Source organism: Rhopilema esculentum, chromosome 10, assembly GCF_057945365.1.
Source record: "Rhopilema esculentum isolate cy_ngs chromosome 10, ASM5794536v1, whole genome shotgun sequence".
In the NCBI taxonomy this organism is placed as follows: Eukaryota; Metazoa; Cnidaria; class Scyphozoa; order Rhizostomeae; family Rhizostomatidae; genus Rhopilema; species Rhopilema esculentum.
The window spans coordinates 5,838,275-5,861,660 of record NC_142824.1 but is presented as its reverse complement, the minus strand read 5'-3'; the positions used below and the strand labels follow the sequence as shown (position 1 = coordinate 5,861,660).

At 37.4% G+C, this 23,386-nt stretch overlaps 1 protein-coding gene across 1 annotated transcript; it reads left to right on the top strand.

Moving 5' to 3' along the window:
- The first annotated feature begins 69 nt into the window (after positions 1 to 69).
- On the top strand, positions 70 to 23,249 carry LOC135688385 (uncharacterized). The gene is made up of 9 exons (XM_065205220.2): positions 70 to 1,312; positions 3,918 to 4,031; positions 5,210 to 5,465; positions 6,684 to 6,832; positions 12,646 to 12,916; positions 13,644 to 13,807; positions 15,477 to 15,830; positions 16,235 to 16,522; positions 20,778 to 23,249. Exons 2-9 carry the CDS (start codon positions 3,938 to 3,940, stop codon positions 21,092 to 21,094), a joined length of 1,893 nt encoding a protein of 630 aa, XP_065061292.2. The 5' UTR covers positions 70 to 1,312; positions 3,918 to 3,937; the 3' UTR covers positions 21,095 to 23,249.
- Positions 23,250 to 23,386: the final 137 nt, after the last annotated feature.

Here is a 23,386-nt window from a genome sequence, read left to right as displayed (position 1 = left end):
AATTCTATCTGGCCTACCCTATAGAAAAAAGTTTGCCCTTACATATTCAAGCAATTTTTTGGTGGTACAAAACTTGAAAATGACTTTGAAGAAAGCAAACATTTGAGTAAACTAAAGCTTTCGTCTGACATTTCTTAGAGTTAAAAACGTCAGAACATAGATCGAAAACTCTACGCTAGGAAATATATATACCCAGTGGTGGATCGAAAAAGGCCAATCAGAAACGCGAGCACATGACTGCTGAGGTTAACCAATCAGTGCCTCTTGGCTATTGAGAATGTTACCAATGGAGTCCTAAGGTGAAAACGAATTCCTTTTGTCTACACAATAGCGGTTTTTTCTTGCTGATGTAGATAGATTCCTAAACTGCTTGATGAAACGATGATCGGGCTTTACCAATAATCCGGAACATGTCGCCATTATAGTTTTTAGCACAATCTGAGTTTTCCAGTAAATGCTGCCCGATAGCAGAATCGCAGGTTTTAGTTGTAATTTTAGATTTGCAAGACCGAGGTGGCTGTTCTCTATGGGGATGAATTTTGTTTCTGATATTAGACGGAACATATTGTTTTATTCTATCCTCCAATTTTTGACTGCCGTAAACAAACGTAATGTTTGACTGATTGACTGTGATAAATGAGTCAATAACATCATCATCATCACTATCTTAAATCAATCAATAAACGCAGAGCGTGTCATGGCACAAAAAGTTCTCGCACATATGTAAAAGAGTAACATATGTTCCTCGCTTTGATTCACAGAGCAAGTTGTTGCGTTGGTCTAAACCTCCAAATCTTAGAGCCACAGCCCGAGAATACCAATTGCTAAATCTGTACGCTTCACGTAGAATTCCAAGGTCTTGAAGCCGCAAACCTATAATATGCATCCATTTACTATAGCAGCAATCGGCCCATCATGCATTGCAGGATAAATTCCTTCTTCTTGGCTACACGCTTTTCTGGTAACCAGGGCAGACAAATTATGTTGTTTGCAGATTGGGTAAAACTATACAACTTTTTAACAATTTGGAGTTATGACTTATGAATAGGTTGAATCTTTATTGCATTCAGAAATATCTACCAAAGCTACCGAATGTATCCCTCAATCAAAGCCAATGCAAATACGGTAACCCTGAATATAAAACACTGATTTATCAACAAAGTGGCAAATGAATACTGCAAGGCAGGTAATGATAGAGGCATTACTTTAGCTACTGGCCATAGTCGATTGACATGGGATAGTTTAATTAGATGTCAAGGATTTCAATACTGTTAATGGTCATAGCAGTCTCGCTCTAACCAAATGCAGTAAGGTACGTATCGTTTTTATCTATGTTAATTCCATACTGGTTTTTGATGGTCAAATGTCTTTACTTTTAAGTTCTGGTATTATTTCTGCTACGGCTTTGGATTGTGTGCCAGCAGTGCCAAAAAGTAAGCCCAAATTGGGCCTGATACTGCAATTCAGCCTCCGGACGTTTCTCGTCTGTTTTCATCTGGGACTTATTCAGGAAAGGGACTAATGCTGCAGCATCAAACGCTTCCACCTTGATCCGGTCTCGTCTTCCACCTTCGTAATCACGAACAATTACTGTCGGAAAGTGGTTCGCTCTGTTACTTATGCACTCTGTCACTCAACATTCGTCAGATAAGCAAATTAGTTTCAAAAAATCTGAAAAGTCGCTTTCTCTGCGCGTGTGATTCAAAACGTCGTTCTTGCATTACTAGGAACCTCTTATGCCGTTTTCGCGACGTTTGCACCTTAAGAGCCGAAAAAATTGATTTCATTTACTTAGGTACCTTACAGACGCAATAAATGAAAGAAATCGTTTTCTTAGAAGCACCGCTCATTAACAAAACTCATAAGTTCTCAAATGATCAAGTTATTTTGAGGTGCTCCACTAAAATATAGGAAAGTTTCAAGTAACAACACACCCTGGATTTCACCCTTAATCAAAAAATTAATGAGAGGGCGTGACCAGGCAAAGAAAAGAGCCGAAAAATATCACAATTTATGGCCTAGGTATAAGAAACTAAGGAATAAGGTAACAAATGAGCTACGAAACAGTGTGCAAGATTACTATCAACGTTTAAAAGAAGAAGACTAAGGTAATCCAAAGACGATGTGGAAACGATAAATAAAATGTTAAACAAATTTAAAACTTCTGATCCTTTAAATTCAGAATTGGGAAGAGCAATTCAAAACCGTAAAGCGAAAGATAAAAAACGGTTTAGGGGCGATATTTAAACTCAAAAACATCATTTCCTAGAAACAATTGGCAACTGTTTATCGAGCATTAATTGAAAGCCATCTTAGATATTGCAGCGTCATTTGGGGAAGTCTGTCAAAAATGGAATCCCTACAGAGGTTGCAAAACAGGGCACGCAGACTGATTGAATGTGCAAAGCACAAAGATGGCTGGGTATGTGATTGGTTCAATCTACAAAATCTAACAAAATATGACAGGCTAATTACTACAAGCAAAGTAAACAACGGACTCTGCCCAGAGAACCTCAAAAATAAATTCGAATTTTTCAAAATATAACACAAGAAAAATTGATGATTTCGAAATTCCTCTGCTTCGTCTTGAATACAGCAAAAAGTCTTTTGGATACCAGGGAGCAAGTACATGGAACGAGATCCCAAAACAACTACGAGATTCTGCCTCATTGAGCTCCTTTAAAGTAAGATTAAAAGAGTTCTTGAGGTAGAGCGACGCAAACACGACCCCTTGGAAGAGCAGCTTTAGTTACTTTTTTTAGTTAATTTGTCAAATAGCTGATAAGGTATTGTGTTTAAATAAGAGTGAAAAGGTAAATAAAATAATCCAGTATTTGCTTCAGCTTCATCCCAATTTGTTGAAATCCCCCCAAATTACGAGTCAGAACAAACTTTAGCATTGGCATTGGCATTCTCTGGTTTGGCTTTCTCCTGGCGTTCGCATACAAGAACAAGGATAACAACTTGAGCCAGTGATTGATAAAACCCTCCTCGTATAAGCCTCATCTAAAAATTTCCTAAATTGATCAGCCTCCAGGTGCCTAGTTAGAGAAAAGAATTTGTGGTATTCTTGAAAGAGAACTGGTGGTATTCTGAATAGCAAAATACCCTCCATGTTCTGGTCGTGCAACTTGGTGAAAGCGAATCAACAAATCAGCGAACCGGCGAACGCGACCAGTCGCTCAGTAGTTCAACTGAGTTGAATTATTCAGCGAATGGTCGCCCACTCGCAGCGAACGAAGAAGCTCAGTTTGCGCATGCTCCAATGTCCATTCGCTCAATCGCGCGACCAGAGCGAATCAAGTGGAAACCGGCCTTTAAATCTTTAATTCTAAACTACTAATTTGAGTCTGCAAAGATTATTTCAATTTTATTCAAATTATTTCAATAATTTTATTCAAAAAGAACATTTTTCTTGTCACTCGTAAGTCACTTCAAAGTCACTTGTAAGGGACCCACAGGGAAGTATCCTGGTTGCACGCCTAACCTATGAAATATAGTAATAAAACCATTTTGATATATGTATATTGTTGCCGTTGTTAGCGTATTCAAATGTCTGCGTTTTCGTTGTTTACACTGGAAACGGAGCGTATTCAATACGCACTTTATTCAAAAGTGTCCGTTTTCATTTGCGCATTCATATGACTCCTTTTTCGTAGCAGAGCAATGTGAACGCAAGGCAAAAACGGATTAGTTTGACTCCGTTTTATGAAAACAGAGTAGTGTCAACGGGCTCTTAGTTTGCCTTTTTATTATACGATTATTTTAGTCGTATTCAGTAAACCACGTTCGCTAGTTACAAATTATCAATGTGTTAGAGAGGTCTGTAATCGTAGATTAACAAAATCGAACATGGAAAGTTTTCATCAGATTTTCAGAATTACTGATGATCAAATCTTTCATGGTAACTCCTCTAGGTTATATTGGAATCACAACAATGGGCTGTTTCCAGTTCATATGGCTTTTTATGGCATTCAAGTGCAGTGTATTTCGCCTGGCTGCTTCTCAAGTCAACAAAAATCAAAATTCGCGTAAGTGAACTTTCTATTTTTCACTTTATATTATTGTTAAATCTGATGGTCACGGTACTGAACTTAACTTTTGCTAGAGATCAAGGGCATTCAAATCTTAAAAGTCTAATGAATTTGCCATTCGAATTTGTTGGTTTTAGATATTAGATATAGAGACATCTACCAAGCTGACCTTATGGCCTCTTTAAATGAGCAAATTTATCCCACCTTGCCGCCAATAAGCTGGTAAGTGGGATGAAGTTGTCGCATGTTTGCATACAAATTCTATCCTTCTAGCTTATGGCTCCTTTTTTCCCACCTCCCAGCTTTCCCCTGATACTGCAACACGTAATTTGTTGTTATTGCATTCGAACGCATGCGCAAAGATAAGAATTTTATCCTATCTCCCAACCCACCTGTGTGTTCTACATGGGATAATTTCATCCAAAGCCATGGGATCATACAGAATGAGCGCAGGATCTCATTTTACCCGGATAAAGCGTTTCTCATAAAATAAATGTAAGGTAGAAATTATTAATTTCACTTGGATCTCACCTCCCAGCCAGGGTAGCCAGATTGGCTTTTGCAGGCCAAATTTTCCAATTTTGGCTCTTTTCAGAAACAAATTGCCTTGCAAATTTGTTGTTGGCCTATTTCTTAAAGTTGGTCGTTTTGGGCTTTTTCAGCAGAAATTTTGTGGACAGTCCTTCGTTTTGTATAAACTTTAACACCCTAAGTAATAAGCAAATTTTTAATTGAAATAGCAATGCTGCACAATTTTGAACCAAATGTCAAACGTAACAACCTGACTTAACGATTAGCAAAGAAATGTTTCTGGAGGCGCATGCGTGAAGATATTACGCTTGTGCAGTATATTTTTTGGATTTTTAGCCCTTTTTATGACCAATTTTGGGTTTCTTTTGTAAACCCGATCTGGCAACCATGCTCCTAGCCCAAAAGCTAGAAGCTGGATCATTTTGCTCATACAATCAAACTTGCGTTAGGCAGTGGGCTAATCATTTTATTAACAAAGCTGCGAAGAAATACTGTGATGCATCCTTTGTTATGTTTATGAAGCCCTTCAATAACATTGGATGAATCTCCGTATGATTTCCCTGCCTCTCGTAATATAGCTGCTTTACTAAGAAAATCACCATTCTCTTCTACGATAACATCTTAAATTCTCTTGCTTTATTCAGCTTTGATACAAACTGGTCCCGGTGCAGTTAAATATTTGAGATCTGGTACATCTTCACAATACCTGTACAGAGTTTCAAATACTGACTTCTTCGACTACAAAAAAAGTGATGAACCTTCACACAACCAAGTTGAAATATTGGCATACTTTTTGCCGAAGGATACTGGCCAACACGTATTCACTGGAACTTTTTCAAAATCTTCTTCTTTTAGCATTTATGCTAACCATACAACCAAGGCATCAACTACCAGCACAAGGTAAATTTTACCTTAGACTTAGCAATCGGGGAGGGCTAGTCGTAGGCCATGTGAAAATCATGGGGCCCATGAATATCATTTTTATAATAGGTATTTTGTTAGTAAGGTCTGTCGGGCTAAGATGGGTAAGATTTAGACTATTTTAAAATTATACAAAGAGTATATTTTTCAAAATTGGCACACAGTACATCAAAGGTTTTTTGGTTTATATATTTAATTGTTAAAAAAATCAGATATTATAGCCTAGCCTTCAACTGCTAAGGGCTAAGACGAGAGACAGTCTTGTTTACAAGATATTTTTCATTTGAGTCTTTCTGGCAAACATGAAAAACATTTTCAAACCGTGCATGACACCAAATGTGGCTAGAATTTTTTCAATTTCGTTACCAAACAATTTTCCACAATGATTCATGTCCCACTTTTTTCATTGTCATTTTTTTGTAGATGTTGATATTGAAATTGCAGATTCACCAATTTCTGCACCAATTTTTGCCTAGATATGAAGTAAAGTGACAAGAAGTCGAACATAAAGACACTCTTTTACTTGATTAGCTTTAAGTAAGATTTGTCTGATAAGGTCCATCTCAGTTTTTCATAGTGCCCGAAATGCCCCCGTTAGGGCACTACATATGGTAGGTAATTTTTGAGGCCATGGTAAGTAAGTACACTCATTTTATCAGGGTGGTAAGTTCTACACTTGGGTACTGTAGTAGGGTAGGTCCCAGGCCCCCTGGGCAACGCGTAGACACCATGTAAACACGTGTGTGAATAGAGATGAGTTTGCTTGCTGTATGAAGTCTCATGTCTTGCCTTGGCATTCCACCTCAATGTACGTAAATATTATAGGTACAGTACCTAAATAAAAGAGTCGATGATCGACCACTCTCCGACTGTTGGATTCGACTCCTTTCAGGGGCTTTGTCTGGTGCCCAAGAGTATAATGAATAAGCTCTTGTAATTTTGATTAACTTTAATGCCAGCATTGTAAGAACTATTCTTTACAATTCTATCTGTGGAACGAGTCATGGAGACTTCTGGCGTATGTCGGGTTTTCGTACACGGAGATGGTAATATATATGAATCAACGACTTCATGATAATTAGAGGTTTGGCAAGGATGACAGTTTAATAAATATTTTCTGCAACCATTCATTTTTAAAAAACCAAGCAGGCTGGTTTTCCAACGGGAAGTTGAATATGATGAAATGTTTTTTCCTAGCCCATCGCTGTCGCTGTATCTACGAGCAGATTTTCGGTACAAAATCGAAATGTTGCTCCCCAGCACAAATTTTGCCCGAATTGGTGTGACATTTCCCAATGGTTCAATATGTGACCCCATTGACAATAGAAGCCTTCACCGCAATATTGGTAAGTCATTAGATTTTTTAAAGACTTTTGCTTATCTCCGAAAAGAACAAAGATATCGTGTACATATATTATGCATTTGTATTTGTAATACTCGATTCCTATCAATGAATGAATGAATGAATGAACGAATGAATGAATGAAAGAATGAATGAATGAATGAATGAATGAATGAATGAGCGAATGAACGAATGAACGAATGAATGAATCAATCAATCAATCAATCAATCAATCAATCAATCAATCAATCAATCAATCAATCAATCAATCAATCAATCAATCAATCAATCAATCAATCAATCAATCAATCAATCAATCAATCAATCAATCAATCAATCAATCAATCAATCAATCAATCAATCAATCAATCAATCAATCAATCAATGACCTTCACTGCATAAATTCTTGGAAACGCATCCAGATCCTTAAAGCCGTAAGGGTTGCCAATTTACACGAAAAAATGCAAAACGCATCTTATGCTGAAGACGCAAAATTAATTGCCAAATCCGTAGGCCGCGTCTAGAAGTAGGGTCGAGGCCTTGGACCCGCAAATCTATGATAGGACCCTTTGAAGAGTTATCGATAAATAATTAATCGATAAATAATTAATCGTGTTGTAAAATGTTGCTAACGATTCACAGGACCTTTTAAAAGCAGATGATGGCCACTAAATGGTGCGACGTAAATCGGTTAATTAAATCTTTCCTTCTTTTCTTTCGATGAAATCGTCCCGGCAGCTACATAACTTGCATGCTAACAACGGCATAATCAGGGCCTAAAATAAGAAATTTTTACAGATCCACATTTTCTATAAAAATTGGGCATGGTACTTTGCTGGGATTGTCATCATGGGGGTGGCAAAGATAGAAACTGCCATCATAGTGCAAATAGCGTGTCCTAATTGGGCAAATTCTTAAAATGAATGAAGTATAAGTAGCAAAAGCTGATTCTTTACATTATATTTGGGTTAATAAGAAAATTAGCTACATATAGCGATGTCTTAATATGTGAGCAGGGGCGAAACTACTGGGGGGTATGGGGGGGGGGTGCTGCACCCCCCAAATCTTCAAAAAAGCAGATTTTGTCGGGCAAATTTATGGCTGCCAGTGTATCTGTCGGGCAAATCTGGAAATTTTCTTTAGGTCGCACTTTTATTGCTACTTTTTGCCCTAGGTTGGTTTTTTAATTCATGGTCTTTTCCCCCATCTTTTTTTCAATCTCCTCCCAGTTGGGAAAACAAAACAGAAACGAGGCAAGGAACAGCAACATATATACATTTCTGTCTTTCGTCCGTCCACCGATCAGCGCTTTCGTCTGGAGCTCAACGCGCACATGTTTAGCTTCGCCTCGAGATGAAGTCTGAAGTATTGATCGACAGCAAAAGTATAGACGGAAAGTAAAGTGTGTTTGATGCGAGAAGGAAATGAACACTGTGTATACCCCTCCCCCCTACTTTTTGCAAAACAAGTGAGCTTTTTTCAAAATCTTTTGTTGTGATTTCTAAATTTTCCATCATGCCTCGGAGCTTGGAGACAGTTAGAAGCATCATGAATCAAAGCATGAAGGATATACCATCTCGGAATACGTTGTTGAGAAAACCAATCAATATTTTCTTTTCCAAATGTATGAAACTTTCATTTATGAAATCATACATTTCACAACAATATATCCAAAAGGAGATATGCCCCAAAATTCTCTTAAGGTTTTACACTTACTGTTTGAAAGTATTGCACCCTTCGCTAGAAAATGGTCATACAGACGCCAAAGTTTTTTAACTAAAAAAATTTGAATAACCATAACAAGTAACAGAAAGTTTTAATCAGTTCAAGCGGGAAATAATATAAAATTTATCAAGAAATTTTAGTTAAGATATGAATTGCAAAAATCTTTCGAGTTTATTCTATTTCTGAACAATATCCATGATTACGAAAACATGAAAATTGAGCTTTGATGATAGGTATACCTGTAAAATACCTCCAATAAAAAACTTTTATTTGCTTGAGGGATTTTGTTATGGTGAATTTAGATATACGTACTTTGTGCTTGGGTGTTTAAAAATATTGAAATTCTTCTGGAGCAACCGAAAATTGAAAATGAAACTCAGAGAATGCAACTGAAGCTCTTTTTTGTTGAAACATTGTAATCTGCGTAGCTGTTTCTAAATTCCGAAATCTCCAAGCTGTTTTTTGGTGTTCCACTTTGATAAAATTGAGACCCTACTTCAATCTCTTTTTTGAATTGCTTTCTTAATAGCTAGGTGATTTAGAAAGTGAAGACTTTTTCCTTTTATAGAAAAGACAGGCCTTACAAATGCTTGCTTTTCGGAAACAAATGTTTATAGCCAACAACAGAAAAACTAGAGGTATATTTTTTGACTTAAAACAAACAGCCTGAGTCTAAAGACCATCTCTCGGGCTTCCCGATGATTTCAACCCTTGAGGCGATGTGCTCTAAAAATGAAGTTCATGTAGGACACGCCCTTTCATCAAGCATGCCACGCCCTTTCGTCGGGCAACTAAGCTTCATACCCCCCTAATGAAAATAGTGAAGTTTCGCCCCTGTACGTGAGCAAAAAGTTAGCGAAAAGAAACTCTTTTACATGGTTTGTTCGGATCTCTGTCAAAGTTATTTTTTTCCTTTCACCATCAAAAACTCCCTTAAATCAGCCTTGCTTCCCAGACTTTGGTATTTTTTGGTTTTTTGAAACCATATCCTTGCAGCTTTTCTCGGAACTCGAAACTTGGAGATCTATTTGATAAGTTTTCTGGAGCTATGCTGCTTTCCCCACCTGCTTCTATTTTGTTGTAGGTGGGAATCAGCCTCTCTGCATCGACAGAATTAGGGATTGCTGCGATGTCCGGGACAAAAGCTGGGTGAAACTTTCTAAAGTCTTGTTTACTTATGGAAAGTTTTTAACTGCATTCAGCCCATCAAATTCTTTGCCATCAAATCTGTTCTTCAAAAAGCTTTGATACTTTGAACGAAAACCTCGTTACAGATGGCAAATAAACTTTTCTCTCACCGATGTACAAATTGTGCTTGTTTCTTCTTATTCTCTTTTCGCCCAGTTCGAAAGCATGATCTTTACCCCCATCTTGTTTGTAATGCAGAAACCACGCACCAGATTTCAATTTTGGAATTATGCCAAATTCGTCAAAAGATTGTGCTAGATTTGCAAAAATTATGCTAGATTTCAAATCAAGGCAACCCTACTCGAGAAAGAGGCTAATGCATGCTCAGAATATCAAAAGTGGCCAGAGTTGCAATTTGGCCTTTTTGACAACCCAGTGTACTCATTCTTCATAAACAAAAAGGCAATTTAGATCTATGGTTTGATGGCCAAATTTCTCCATTTTGGCAGTTTCTCAAAACCCCTTGGCCGTCATAAATTGATTTGGCCGAAGAAGCAAAATTTGGCTGAATTCTGGCAGCATGTTGCAAAAAACAACGAAAATGCAAAGGAAACAAAAATGTTTGCACAGATAATATTCAAAAAAATTTAAAATAATTTCAAAATTGCAAATGATGAATGATGAAACAAAGCAAAAGATAACAGACAGTTTAGATCAAAACAAGTGAAAACTTTTGTAACCTACAAAGCAAATTTTGATTACGGTATCACTCCCAATAATTAGCAAAAATTTAGCTTTTTTGTATACTGCGTTTAGCTGGCTGCATTTGGCTGCAAACGACAAAATATGTGGCTGCCAACCATTCAAAACAACTGGCAATATCCTGAAGGTGGAGGTGGAAAGTCACAATTTACTCCCAAAATGAAACCACAGATGCTGGTGTAAAGTGTTTGCATTAGGTAACGATAGACAATGGATCAATGGAAACAATGTTTCTTTTAAATAATATCAGAATTATGCCAGAGTTATGCTAGATTTCAAATTATGCTAGATTTTATGCTAAATGACGATTTTTGGCCAATATCATGTTAATATTACGCTAGATCAGGTCACACTTGCACCAGCCCACAAGGGAGTGGCTGGAACGGGACTAGCAGGCTTGCCCCTAAATTTTTTACGGCCACGCCCTTTGAAACACCGGAAACCACTCCTTTCAGAAAGTATTTGCTTTTTTCTGTCCCTATTCATGAACATAACGATTTCGAGAAGATTTCAATTAACATAAAAATACAAAACCGAGTTAGATAAAATACAAATTTATGACAAAGGATAAAGCACCATCAAAAAGAACAAAAACGTGTTCCCAGCAGAACTGCTACTAATGCGTTCGTTAGAGAAAACTTTCAAAACATTTTCTAACCTATTATTGCAAAAAGGTTGAGGAGGACTTTAGTCCCTTTTATGCAACATTCCCAATTGAATGTTCCTCCTAGCTACCACCGGGAGGCTTATAATCGTTCAGCTGCTGCAGCCTTGAGAGCAATCTTTCCAATGCTTCTCCAATTCAAAACACCTTTGTTGAAATGGTTTATAACTTTTTTAAATCTACTGAAAGATATCACATAAAATCCCAAAGTACATTACGGGCAGGAAATCATAATCTTGGTCTTGGTCTTAAGGCTCAGTGTCTTTTTTGAAGCAAGTCATAAAAGCAAACTAAATTGAGATGATGTCTTGAAGTTAAAGCTGTATACACAGTCCATCTTACTTCAAAATTGCACACAACAATATCCTAAAGAGCAATTGATTTTTCTCCTCATGTACTGAAGCTTCGAGCTCTGAAGTTTCTCAATCCTTCTTTATTATCCATTGCTTTTTTTCTTATCGCAATTTTCTTATAAAAAATGAGTGCAATTCATAAGGCTGGGATTGGGCATTCATGGCGAATTGGAAAAATATTCCCATTTCTTTCTTAGACGTTTCAATTGGTATTTTATGCTGCACTTTTAAGAACATGCATTATTTACAAATCCACACTTTCTACAATTATCCTAATACACGTGATAGAAAAATGCGGAACGAGCAAGGAAAGTTACAGATAAACAAGAGTGATTAGGTAAGGAAAATCAAACGAATGGACTAGAGAGAAAGGTCTAAAATTAGCAGTATTACAGTGTGAACAGGGCCTAAATGCTCAACATAGCATTTTTGAAGGAAATCTGCTGGGGGAGGACAATTAAACAATTGGAAATGAAGTTGCTCCTCAACTTAGTTTGTTAAAATTAGCAGTATTACAGTGTGAACAGGGCCTAAATGCTCAACATAGCATTTTTGAAGGAAATCTGCTGGGGGAGGAAAATTAAACAATTGGAAATGAAGTTGCTCCTCAACTTAGTTTGCTAAAAAAGACTGCCGGACGGGTAAGGTTAAATGGCAGTCTCTAAAGGAAAAGATTAACTCTTGCTCATGAAAATATGATGCCCTCCATACGGCTCGAGCCCTCCATACCCCCACAATTTCCGCATCTGTTCGTAGTTTAGATTTGCCCGCACAGTAGTATGAATGCCTTAGGTTTGATCTTGATAAAAAAGAGAAAATTGTATCGCTTGGATCTCGTGTCGAGTGAGTCGAATTAGTGCATTATGCCGTTATAACATCTTCTGCTTAGCCATTTTTAAAAGGGCTAGTAAATTTAAAGGCTGGGCCGTCGAGAGGAGGGCCGGGACAAATTGCCCTGGAGTCTTGAGGTCTAAGGGGTCACTAAAAGCATGTTTACTCTTCTTAAATAATGAATTCCACTTTGAGAATGGGATTAATCAAACATAACGAATATATGCCTTAAATGAATTAAAACGTTTAAAAGAAATAAAATATTTATTGCACTAAGAGACACGATGATAACCAAAGGCTTTTTAGTTGTGTAGAAGACTTGTTAGGGGTTGTAAGTTGTTTCTCTTTTTTCAGATTTGTATGACAGAAATTTCCTTCTACGACATGATTACGATCGGGCAGGGGTCGATCAAAACGTTAGCTCGTTTTTTGACAACTTCATAAGCACAATGCCTTTTGAACCTCTGGATTACTTCTACACAAATTATATATCGAGTGGAGAAAGCGACAAAGCCACTCTTTACAGTGGATTGGTCATTCCACCATACACGAGCAACTATAGTTTTGAACTCTCGTGTCAAGTATCCTGCAAATTCCAACTCTCATTGGGAGCAGAGAGTGTTTTGTAAGTATTGCATTTAAGACCGACCATTGACCAGCATCCTTTGCGATCGTTTGTTGATGTTATTCCACACGTTGTGACCCAGTGTTTCAAGCAGCGTGCCGCAGTCTATCTATAACTTTTTCTTTTCGAGGCTTGCTTAGCGTTTAATGCAGGGACCACCGAACATATCACAAATTGAAGCGGAGAGGGGGGGGGGGGGCACAAAATTTTTTTGGGGAAAGGGCTAAGCAAAGTAAAAACCAAAAGCAGGATTAATAATTATGTGGGTAGAGGCACTATGTCCCGACGCATTTCACTGCCCATTTAAATTCCTATTGGTTAGACGATACAATAGACCTATTGTTACGGAGCCAATCGACTAATATTCAATTCTTTCTCGAATTCAAACACTGTTGCTGTTTAAACACTATTCTCGAAGTCAGAACGGTTGATTGACGGGACATAGTGCCTTTTAGTGCCATTTGTACTTGTTATATAAGAGGAGGAAGTGTTATATCTACGTTTCTTCGGGGGGGGGGGGGGGGGGGTTAGCTTTAGAGGAGTGTTGTCTTTTCTTATCTAGACAACTTGTAGGCTTTTCGATAAACGACCTCTTCTCTAGTTTGTTTTTTTCAATTGGAAATAATCCCCAGTTTATTCCATTTTGGGATTTGGATTTATCGGCACTCGATTTGTACGCAAATGTAATTTGAAGTCATTTTTAGAAGAAAATTGCCTTTTTTCACAGGCTTCTTACCGGAAATGGAGTCACGCCCGTGGGAGTATTGGACAGATCCTCGTTTTGCATCCGGGTATGGCTTATTGGCGCTGGATCATTAAAAATTAACCGATACGACAAATATGAGCAATTCATTTCAACAGTCACTTTCAGTTCAAACGTATTACCTTCAGGTGTGTATGTCAAATGATTGGTTTGAAGCATTTTCATTTATTCATTTCATTTCATTTTTAAATATTTATACAGATTTACAGATTTCAGTAATAAAAAAATAACTGTTTTACAAATCGACCTGTGCAAAAACAGAAAAGCCTTAATTAAAAAGAATTACAATGTACAATAAGTTAAAATCAAAAAGAGCATAACAGAACTAAATATAGAAATAAAATGTACCTCTCATATGGATTTTTTAAATGTAGCAAGGGACGGTGCCAATTTAGTCAAAATGTGTCCTGAACATCTAAATCGTCCTTGCATAGAAATTTGCAAAAGTACCTTAAAAACAGGCTGATATTACGCGTAGAATCATCAACGAAAAACGGAATATTGCTTCAATTCGGTTCTATTTCAGATATGATGTTTCAATTTCTGGCCTTTTGCCATTGTGCAGGTACATGTTTAAACAAAAGCCTGTGCTGTGGAAAATTTTTGAAAATTACATCACAATTTAATTCTCGGAAAACTTTGCACAAATTGAAACGTAGTTTGTGGTATACAGTAAAAACCCGTGTATAAGAACCTGGTTTTTTCAATTAGCCTAAACAGGTTTTTATCTGTCACTTAGATATCTCTGAAATGTGATTTAAAATAAAAGGTCTACATGTGGAAAACTTGGAAGAAAAATTAAAATTAGAATTTTGTACTCTGCAAATGCTGAATATTAAAAGAATTTATTAAATTGATGGAAACAATAGACACAGTATTGTACCTTGGCTTCAAAGAAAAATTGTTTTGCCAACTTAGTTGTAGGAAGGGGGCGTGGCTGAATCAGGATTGAAGATGACCTCTTTTACCACTGTTCCTTAATGTTACGATAAAAAATTAACACAAGATTTTTGTATAAGCGCGACATTTTTGTAAATAAGCCCAAAAATAATCTTCCTAGAAATATAAATATTCTCTAAACCAGAGTGCCCTTATCAACGCCACGGCAAAAAAATATTTTAAAAATCTCAAAACCCGTGTACAAACAAAAATTATGGCTTAAAACCTTCTAAATGCATACGGTAAGCTGACAAAATATATGTTACCTTCCTAAATTAAATAGATTTTCTAAAATTTTTGGTTTCGTTTGCCAGCTTCGGATTTTCCCATTCTGAGCCCTTATGCGGAATCGTCTTTGTGCCCTTTTACCGCATGAGTGATTTTGCCTCACTTGAGAACAATAGAGTTAGACATCTAGCGACTTCGTCGCTTATATATCATTGGACATATGCCTAATAACTCAATACGAGGTTATCATAAGCAATTATCATAAGGTGCGCATAGGAATTAGGACATAAAGCAAGGATATAGTTACAAATTTGCTCGTTATATTGCAGTGAAATGTAGCAGCGGATTTCTTTGATGAATAGCGACCGATTTGTCATTATCTAGATGGTTCTTTTAAACTCTAGGTGCTGTTTGAAACGCTATTGGAAATGCCTTTTTGTAAACGTATATTGATAAGTTCATTCGTGAACCGTTTTGTACACTTTAGACAGTCCAACAATTGCTTGTGACAACTTTCTAGCATCAAAGATGACGCCAAACTACATTTTCTGCTATTAAAATTTTTGGAAAAATTTCTTGTTCTGCGAAATTTGTTATGATGAAGTTGACAAATTTTGTTTTAAATTTCAGCTCAGACAAGCTACACAATTCTTACTCCACAACTTGCAGTGCACAATGCAACAGCTTTGAGTGTTTCACTTTCATCTGGGACAAGACTCAGTCACGCTGACAGATGGACTCCTATAACAAATTACGAAATTCTTTGCTTCGATGATACAAGGACCGTATTGATAGAGACGTTCCACATTGCTACTTCGCTCACACAAAATAGACTTTTGGTTGGTCTTAATAACTATACCTATTACGAATGTTTTGCTAATCATTTTGGAACTATCAACGGCATTACTCGTGATAGTGATCCTGCAATAAAACGGAATTACAGTTTCCAATCAAGCTATTCTCGATATCGAACGGGAGAGAATGGTAAGGATGGTTTTTTAATGCAATTTTACGATATTGGTAATATCATAGTACCATTTAATTATCCCGTGTGTCATGTGCATGTCATGTCATGTCATGTCATGTCATTTGTCACGTCATTTCATGTCATGTCATGTCATGTCATGTCATGTCATGTCATGTCATGTCATGTCATGTCATGTCATGTCATGTCATGTCATGTCATGTCATGTCATGTCATGTCATGTCATGTCATGTCATGTCATGTCATGTCATGTCATGTCATGTCATGTCATGTCATGTCATGTCATGTCATGTCATGTCATGTCATGTCTTAAGTCACTATATCACAATGTTTCATATTAGTAGCAACTATTATCATATGAAACCATATTATGTCATGACATAACAATTTTCTTATTAATTAGTTCCTAGTGCAGAGCCACGGAACCTCAGAGGTGAGCGCCCAGGGCTTGGACAAATCAGAATAGAATGGGACGCCATACCCGTGGAAAACCACGAAGGTAGTCTGACCTACAAGATTTATTATCGCAAGAAATCAGACTCGCCAGACTGGACTTCAACTACCCGGACATATTTGTACCACACTTTCCGCAGCCTTGAATTGGAGTTTTACCAGTTCAAGGTTTGTGGTATTACAGGAGCAGGCGAAGGGCCATGTAGCCAAGTGATTGAAATGCGACCTTTGGCTAGAAGTGAGCTACCCTATATTGGTTCTAATTACTCATTATGTTTTCATTGGTCAAAAGCTTTTACATGTGAAGTACAAATACGCTATGTTTAATTGATAAAACGTTTTCGATTAGGAATGAATTCAAATCACGGACATTCATAGTTGTTGACAATATTTTCTTTTGCTGAAGCCACTGACAACTGTTTAAATCAAGCTCAATGTTACATTTGTCACCGACCGCTTTCCCAGTACCACATATGATCCATGTGACCACGGTCCTTAGGCTCCTTTCCGTGTGTCTAAGAGAAAGCAAGTTACTGCTAACCAATTTGATACTGCGAGATCCCCCATGACATCAAAAATGTAGCAATTATGTTTTGAGATCATTTCGAGTTGCGCACTTTTAGTCCAGTCATTCGGTTGTTTGACCTGGAATAAATTGTAACAGAAATGGTTTCAAGTGTTTTGAGTTCCTTTTTCTACCGAAAACAACATATCAAAAACTTACCACAAAGGGTTGAGGCAATTTCCCAGAATACCACTGCTCATTTTGAGAGGTAAACCCCAAAAGCTTCCCTAAATTTTCATAAATATTGAAAAATCTAATATTTGCACACTACAGTGCTACAGTTATAATTTTGCAATTTTAATGAAAAAATACTTTCTATATAGGAAAGGTGCTTTAAAAATAATTTTAGAGAAATTTTTATTGTAATTTGATCCAAAATGGTTGCCTTAAATCCAAGATGGCTGCAGTTGTTTGGGAAAAATGGGTCTTAAATGTTTCTTTATGCAGTCAAACACAGGTCTAGCACTTCTGATGAGTTTTTACATGCATTAGATACAAGAAAAGTCACTGAGGCTTATTATTCTTGAAAGCTTCAGAAGATGCTGTATATCACCAAGCTTGTAGTGCAAACTTTCGTACTGGAAAAGGTATTCCAAAACTGTATAAGGATGGCACACAGTCGAGACCAAGCTTAAAAAGAGGCCGACCTTCAGATTAAAATCGGGAATCAGCATTCGTATTTGTTGCAGAATACTTGAAAGACAATGATGATGAACAAATCACGGTCAATGACCACTTGCTATTAATGCAAAATCATCTTAGCCACTCCTCAAGTCACGCATTCACTTCAAAGTGGCTAAGAAATCGTTTCGTTGAACATTTTAAGGAAGAGATAGTTTTCACCGAGATCAACGGAAAACAAAATGTTGTAACTTTCAGATCAAAAGCCAGAAAGATTCTTCATGACTTTTACAAAAGTTCTAAGTCAGATGACGAAGAAGCTGAAAAATCCCGTATCATCGTAACTGCTGCCAACCTTTTGAGAAACGAAATTAAGGAATCTGACTGTTCATCAGGATTCTAACCATCGACGGAAGATATAGAATCACGCACACGCTGTAATGAATTTCTCCCTCCATCATTGAGACTACTTCTTGAAAAAATGTTTATTGCTAAAATCAGTGGTATTCGAGTTGCCTCTATTAGACAGGCAATAATGCAAGCAGTGAGGCCCAAAGCAATAATTGCTCCCCTACAGATTGGTCTTGGGGTGCAATTGCATAGACAATTTGGCTCAAGGTTCTTGATTGACTCCTTGTACAATCATGGTTTCTGCTCTTCTTATACAGAAGTTCAAAAATTTGAAAGAAGTGCTGCTTTTCATCAAGGAACCGAAATCCTAGGACTTGATAATGAGTCTTTTATTCAATTTGCTGCTGATAATGTTGACCATAACATTAGAACAATTGATGGGCTGAATGCTTTTCACGGAATGGGAATAATTGCTGCTGTTACACCACGGGTAAATGCCACCAAACTAGTACCTAAGGTAAACATAAAGTCAACAGATATCATCCAAATAGCCAGTATCGAGACACATATATTTCGTAAGAACAGGAAACTACCTTTCTAAAATATGGAAATTTGCAGCAGTTTTTTGCTAATGATACAGAAGAAAGTTTTGACATTCTTTGGAAATGTGCATGGTTGCTGAAACCCCTTCGACCGTTATGGAATGGTTCCATGCAAATGGTACATAAAGGTGAGCATACTGGGCAATCGTCAGTCATTTTCATGCCAATAATTGATATGAAATCTAGTGACGAATCATGCATTCTATCAACAATGCATTTTGTCGCAGATCAGGCCAAGCGTTACAAGTCGTCTCCAATACTAACGTTTGATCAGCCGTTGTACTGGCAAGGCATTGACATTCAACGGAATGAGGACGATGAAAGCCCTTTGAAAGAAATAGTTTTCCGGCTTGGTGGTCTTCACACCTCGATGAGTTTCCTAGGATCCATTGGACATCTAATGACATCTTCAGGACTGCAAACAATTTTTGAGTGTGTCTACGCTGAGAACACTGTGCCACATATGATGAGTGGGAAAGGAATCTCAAGGGCAGTGCGAGGTCATCCTTTGGTTATTGCTTCGCTGCATGCAATAATGATGTCCGAAATCTATGAATGTCCTGTAATAACAGATAATGAAGTGGAAATCGATAATTCATCAGAGCTGTTTTGTCTTGAAGATAATTTGGATTTGACTCAGATTTCCAATTTACTTGACAGTACAATCGCAGGAGAACTAACTGCAGATGATCTAGATGGAAAAGAGGTTTTCCGAAACATTCTTGAAAGAATGGAAACCTACAAGAGCAATTTGTCTTCTTCTAGGACTGCTAATCTTTGGTTCCAGTGCATGGAAATGGTAGAAATACTGTGCAAATTTATTAAGGAGCCAAAAGCAAGAGCCAGAGGTCCAACAAAGTTTTGGGACATTAAGTATTCGAAATCGAAGCTAGGACCAGCATTATGTGAGGCCATTTTATTTATCCATGTCTTATTAGGTTGCGATACCACTTTGCACTTTTTTTCAATTGGCAAAGGTGTAGCGCTGCAGAAGTTCAAAAAAGAAGAACGATTCCAATTCCATAGTGAGACGTTTAGCAGACCATCATCGACAAGAGAAGAGATCATTGCAGCAGGAGAGGAATCGTTGCTTATTGTTTATGGTGGAAAAGGATGCACGACACTCGACAAGCTTCGTCTCACAAGGTTCTGTGAAATAATTGCCACAAGTATGAAAATGGTATCACCAGAAAGCTTACCTCCAACATGAGCAGCCACGTCATTCCATTCCATGCGTGTCTATTACCAAGTTCAAGTCTGGCAAGGAAGAGACGATCTCAACCCAGAAGAATGGGGCTGGGTAGCCAAAAAAGGGAAACTCTTTCCACATTATACCTCGAAGCCTCCTGCACCACCTAGTTTGCTAAAGCTTTTCAGGTGCAATTGCAAGAAAGAGTGTAGGAATTCCAGGTGTACATGTTACAAGAATGGACTTAAGTGCTCAGGCATGTGTGGTGAATGTCGAGGAGTTTCATGTATGAACTGCCAAGATCCTGGGGAAATTGACACTGATTTGCAAATCGATAATATTGTTTAAAATTGCTGTTTAATATGCTGATTTTTTGAGTGACGTTCAACTTCTACTTGAAATGTACTCCTTTACCAAATTTGGTCTTGACCAAATAAAAGTTGGATTATTCAAGTCTTATGACACACAAAATAGGCGTCATAGAAGTCATGTCTATGTCATAGAAGTCACTTATGTGACGTCATAGAAGTAAAAAGTAAGTGACGTCATCAATTGTTGCATAAATTTAAGGATAATTTGACACGTAATATATAAATGGAACGTTTTAAGTTACTCGGACTCGAAACGCAATTGTTGTGGTCAATTTATTAAATCTTCCCTAAAATACTTTTCGGCAAAATTTTGCGGCTAAGGTGAAAAAACACCCAAAGTTTAATACCAGTTTCTGAAAATTTGCCTCATCCTATTGTAGTAAGTTTTTAGTATGTTGTTCTTGACTGTTTGGAGATGCGAAAAAGAGTAAAATGAATTCTGTTGCAATTTATTCCAGGTTGACCAAATTTATGACATAGATTGACTGGACTATTTATCCTTGTGGAAAATGGCCCTTAAAAAGCTTCTATCACTAAGATAAAATAAGAGAAATAGTTTAGTCAAACTAAGAATTTACGGACATTTTGTTTGTTCATACCATGTCATTCTGAACATGCCATGCCTCTTTTAATCCTTGAGCAATGCAAAATACGATATCAAAAATAATTTGTGATCTAAGTATTCATGACGCTAAAAATTGTCCACGCTTTTCATCAAACTGAAGTTTGAAAAAAGTTTTCTGAACGTTTTAGGTTCTGGACGAAGTGTTAATTCATGATATCTTCTATTGCAGTCAACCAAATCGAAAGAGAAAGAAATTCTTTTTCCTTTGAAACTAACATGCTTCTGACAAACAAAGCTCTTGTTGGTCACGTCCTTGCGAAGTATAGTGTCAGATCTGTGGAGGAGTGCTTCAGGAAATGCTCCACCTGTCTCAACTCTGGTGTTTGCAAGTGCGCATCTTTCAACGTGGAACATATTCGCATTGGTTACACTAGTGTTTGTGAGCTCAACGCTGCATCTTCTGAATCAAGGCCAAAAGATCTGCTGGAGAGAGTTGGATATCAACACTTTCGAGTGTCACTGGTTTCTGTGCAAGATGCCGTTTAAGGTCCAATAGTTGGCCCGCGTAACCTGTTGAACATAACGTTTTAGGACACGCCAAGAAGGATTTGTCGTTTGCTATCAGAATATTGTGTCAACAATGAAAATTGGTTGCCTGCTAATAGAACCTCTTCTTTTCAATCAGAAGTCAATGTTTTCCAACCATCTATTTCTGAAAAAAATCATGTCCGCATCTTTGTAATCCAAAATTGTCTATGTTTTATTCAAAAAATGTTTGTTTTATAAACTATTGAACTTAAAATTTGAAGAAATTCGTACAGAAAACAGCATTTTCTGATAACAAATAGCATATTGTAATAGCAATCAACAAATTATGATTATTATTGCCACTTTTAACTTCTAACAGGACATAAGCGGTGCACTCTGAGACCGCAAGCATTTCTAGAATGTAAATATCGGGTTTTAAAGTTGCATCATATTTGGTGCTTTTGACTTCTAACTTTACATAAATGGTGCACTAAGGGACTGCAAACGGTCTTAAAATTGCAATGTTCGGGTTTTGAACCTGCGTTGAATTATAGCTGATGCGTAGAACTTCTAGCAGGAAATAAACGGTGCACTAAAGGACCGCAAACTGTTCGAAAATGTAATGTTCGGGTTTTGAACTAGCATTGAATAATAGCTGGTGCTTTTAATTTTAGCATTATAGATCGAGACGTGCTCCAGAATATTTCAGTTACGAAACAGTGTTGTTGCTGGCCAGATTCACTGTATATTGAATGAAAATAGACCAAAAACATACCCTAAAACCAGGAATAAAAATTGCTGAAAGCAAGACACTTTTGCATGCATTCATTGAATCAGGCAAAAAAGGACAGTGGCATTTTTGCCAGCCAGTCGAGCGTGCTTTCGTTGTAAACTTCATTATTTAGTTATAGTGATAGGTAAAAATTCCCAACCCATCTCTATCTTAATTCTATCTACGACTGGTCCACCCCTCTTTCCGCACTAAGTTTGGTTTGATGCTAAGAGACTAGATTAAACGGGTGCTATTAGAAATATGATCATAAAACGAAATATTATATATCAGTGAGCTTTGATGATTATATTATATCAATTCACCTTTAAGAAGTAGCATAGAGTGAATCTTATTGGTTGTGTGGTAATTGAGACTGGGTTCCGGATGACTAGTAGTATAAATGATAAGATATATCACATTCAAGGCACGCGAATCAAATGTCTTTTGAGTTTTTTGTGTCCTAAGCTACGCCTTTCATTCATACTACCACTCTAGTTATGCAGTCCATTAATTCCATCATGCAGTTTTAGCAAACAAGCATCAAATCCAACGACGTCAGAATCAAAAGATGTTGAGCATCAGATCCAAACCCTCGGACCATTCCCTCTGCCAGCTTCATGGGGGTTGCCTGTTTTCTTCTTTAGGTTTTCTTTCTTGCCAATTATTTTCTGTTTGCCACCTTTTCAAGTTCCGAACGCTCAATGGCGGCGCCAGCCAATACGCTCTAGGGGGGACAAAACAAAAGATTTTAGGCCACGCCCTTTTCAGCACCAGAAAACGCCCTTTTACTAACAAGGAACGCCATTTTCACCTGAAGGGAACGCCCATGACTCACTTTTCGCTATATAAAGGCAGTTTCAAAATCATGGGATTACACCACAAAAAGTACGTTGCCAAAACAATACCCCTCCCCCAATATTTTCTCATCGGATTTAGACGAAATACAAAATTGATCCTGCCGAGAACTGGGGGGACGTGTCCTTCCAGTCCCCCCGTGGCGCCGCTACTGCGAACGCTCTTGACGTCAATGATCAAATCAGTCAGCGTCATTAATCATCTTGGAACTTGCTGTCACCTTTTTTAATAAATAAAGAACTACTAGATTGCATTTTTGGCAGGAATCTTTCCTTTAAGGGGGGGGGGAGGCTTTAAGTTCTTGACATTTGCCTTTCGCAATTTGCAAAGAGATTCATATCAATTTCTGGCTATAGTGCCTTATTCATGACGACATTTTACAAAGCTTGTAAAACAATTCCTAATGCAGAAAGTTAGCCAGTGTTCAAGATGACTATAGAAATCGTAATAAAATGACAGTTACGAAAGAATATGAAGAAGCTTTAATTATTGTAATGCCCCTTTACTGAACCCATGCCCTTTCCACCTTGCTCCTTGGTCGTTCCGGCCTCCCTGGGTCCAATATGCATATGGGATTTACACGAGCCTAGAGGAGAGGAGCTTGTTAATTTTTGTTTTGAAAATCTTTAAATAAACCTATAGATAAAGTGGTGAGTAAAATAATTTGAACAACGTAGAAAATA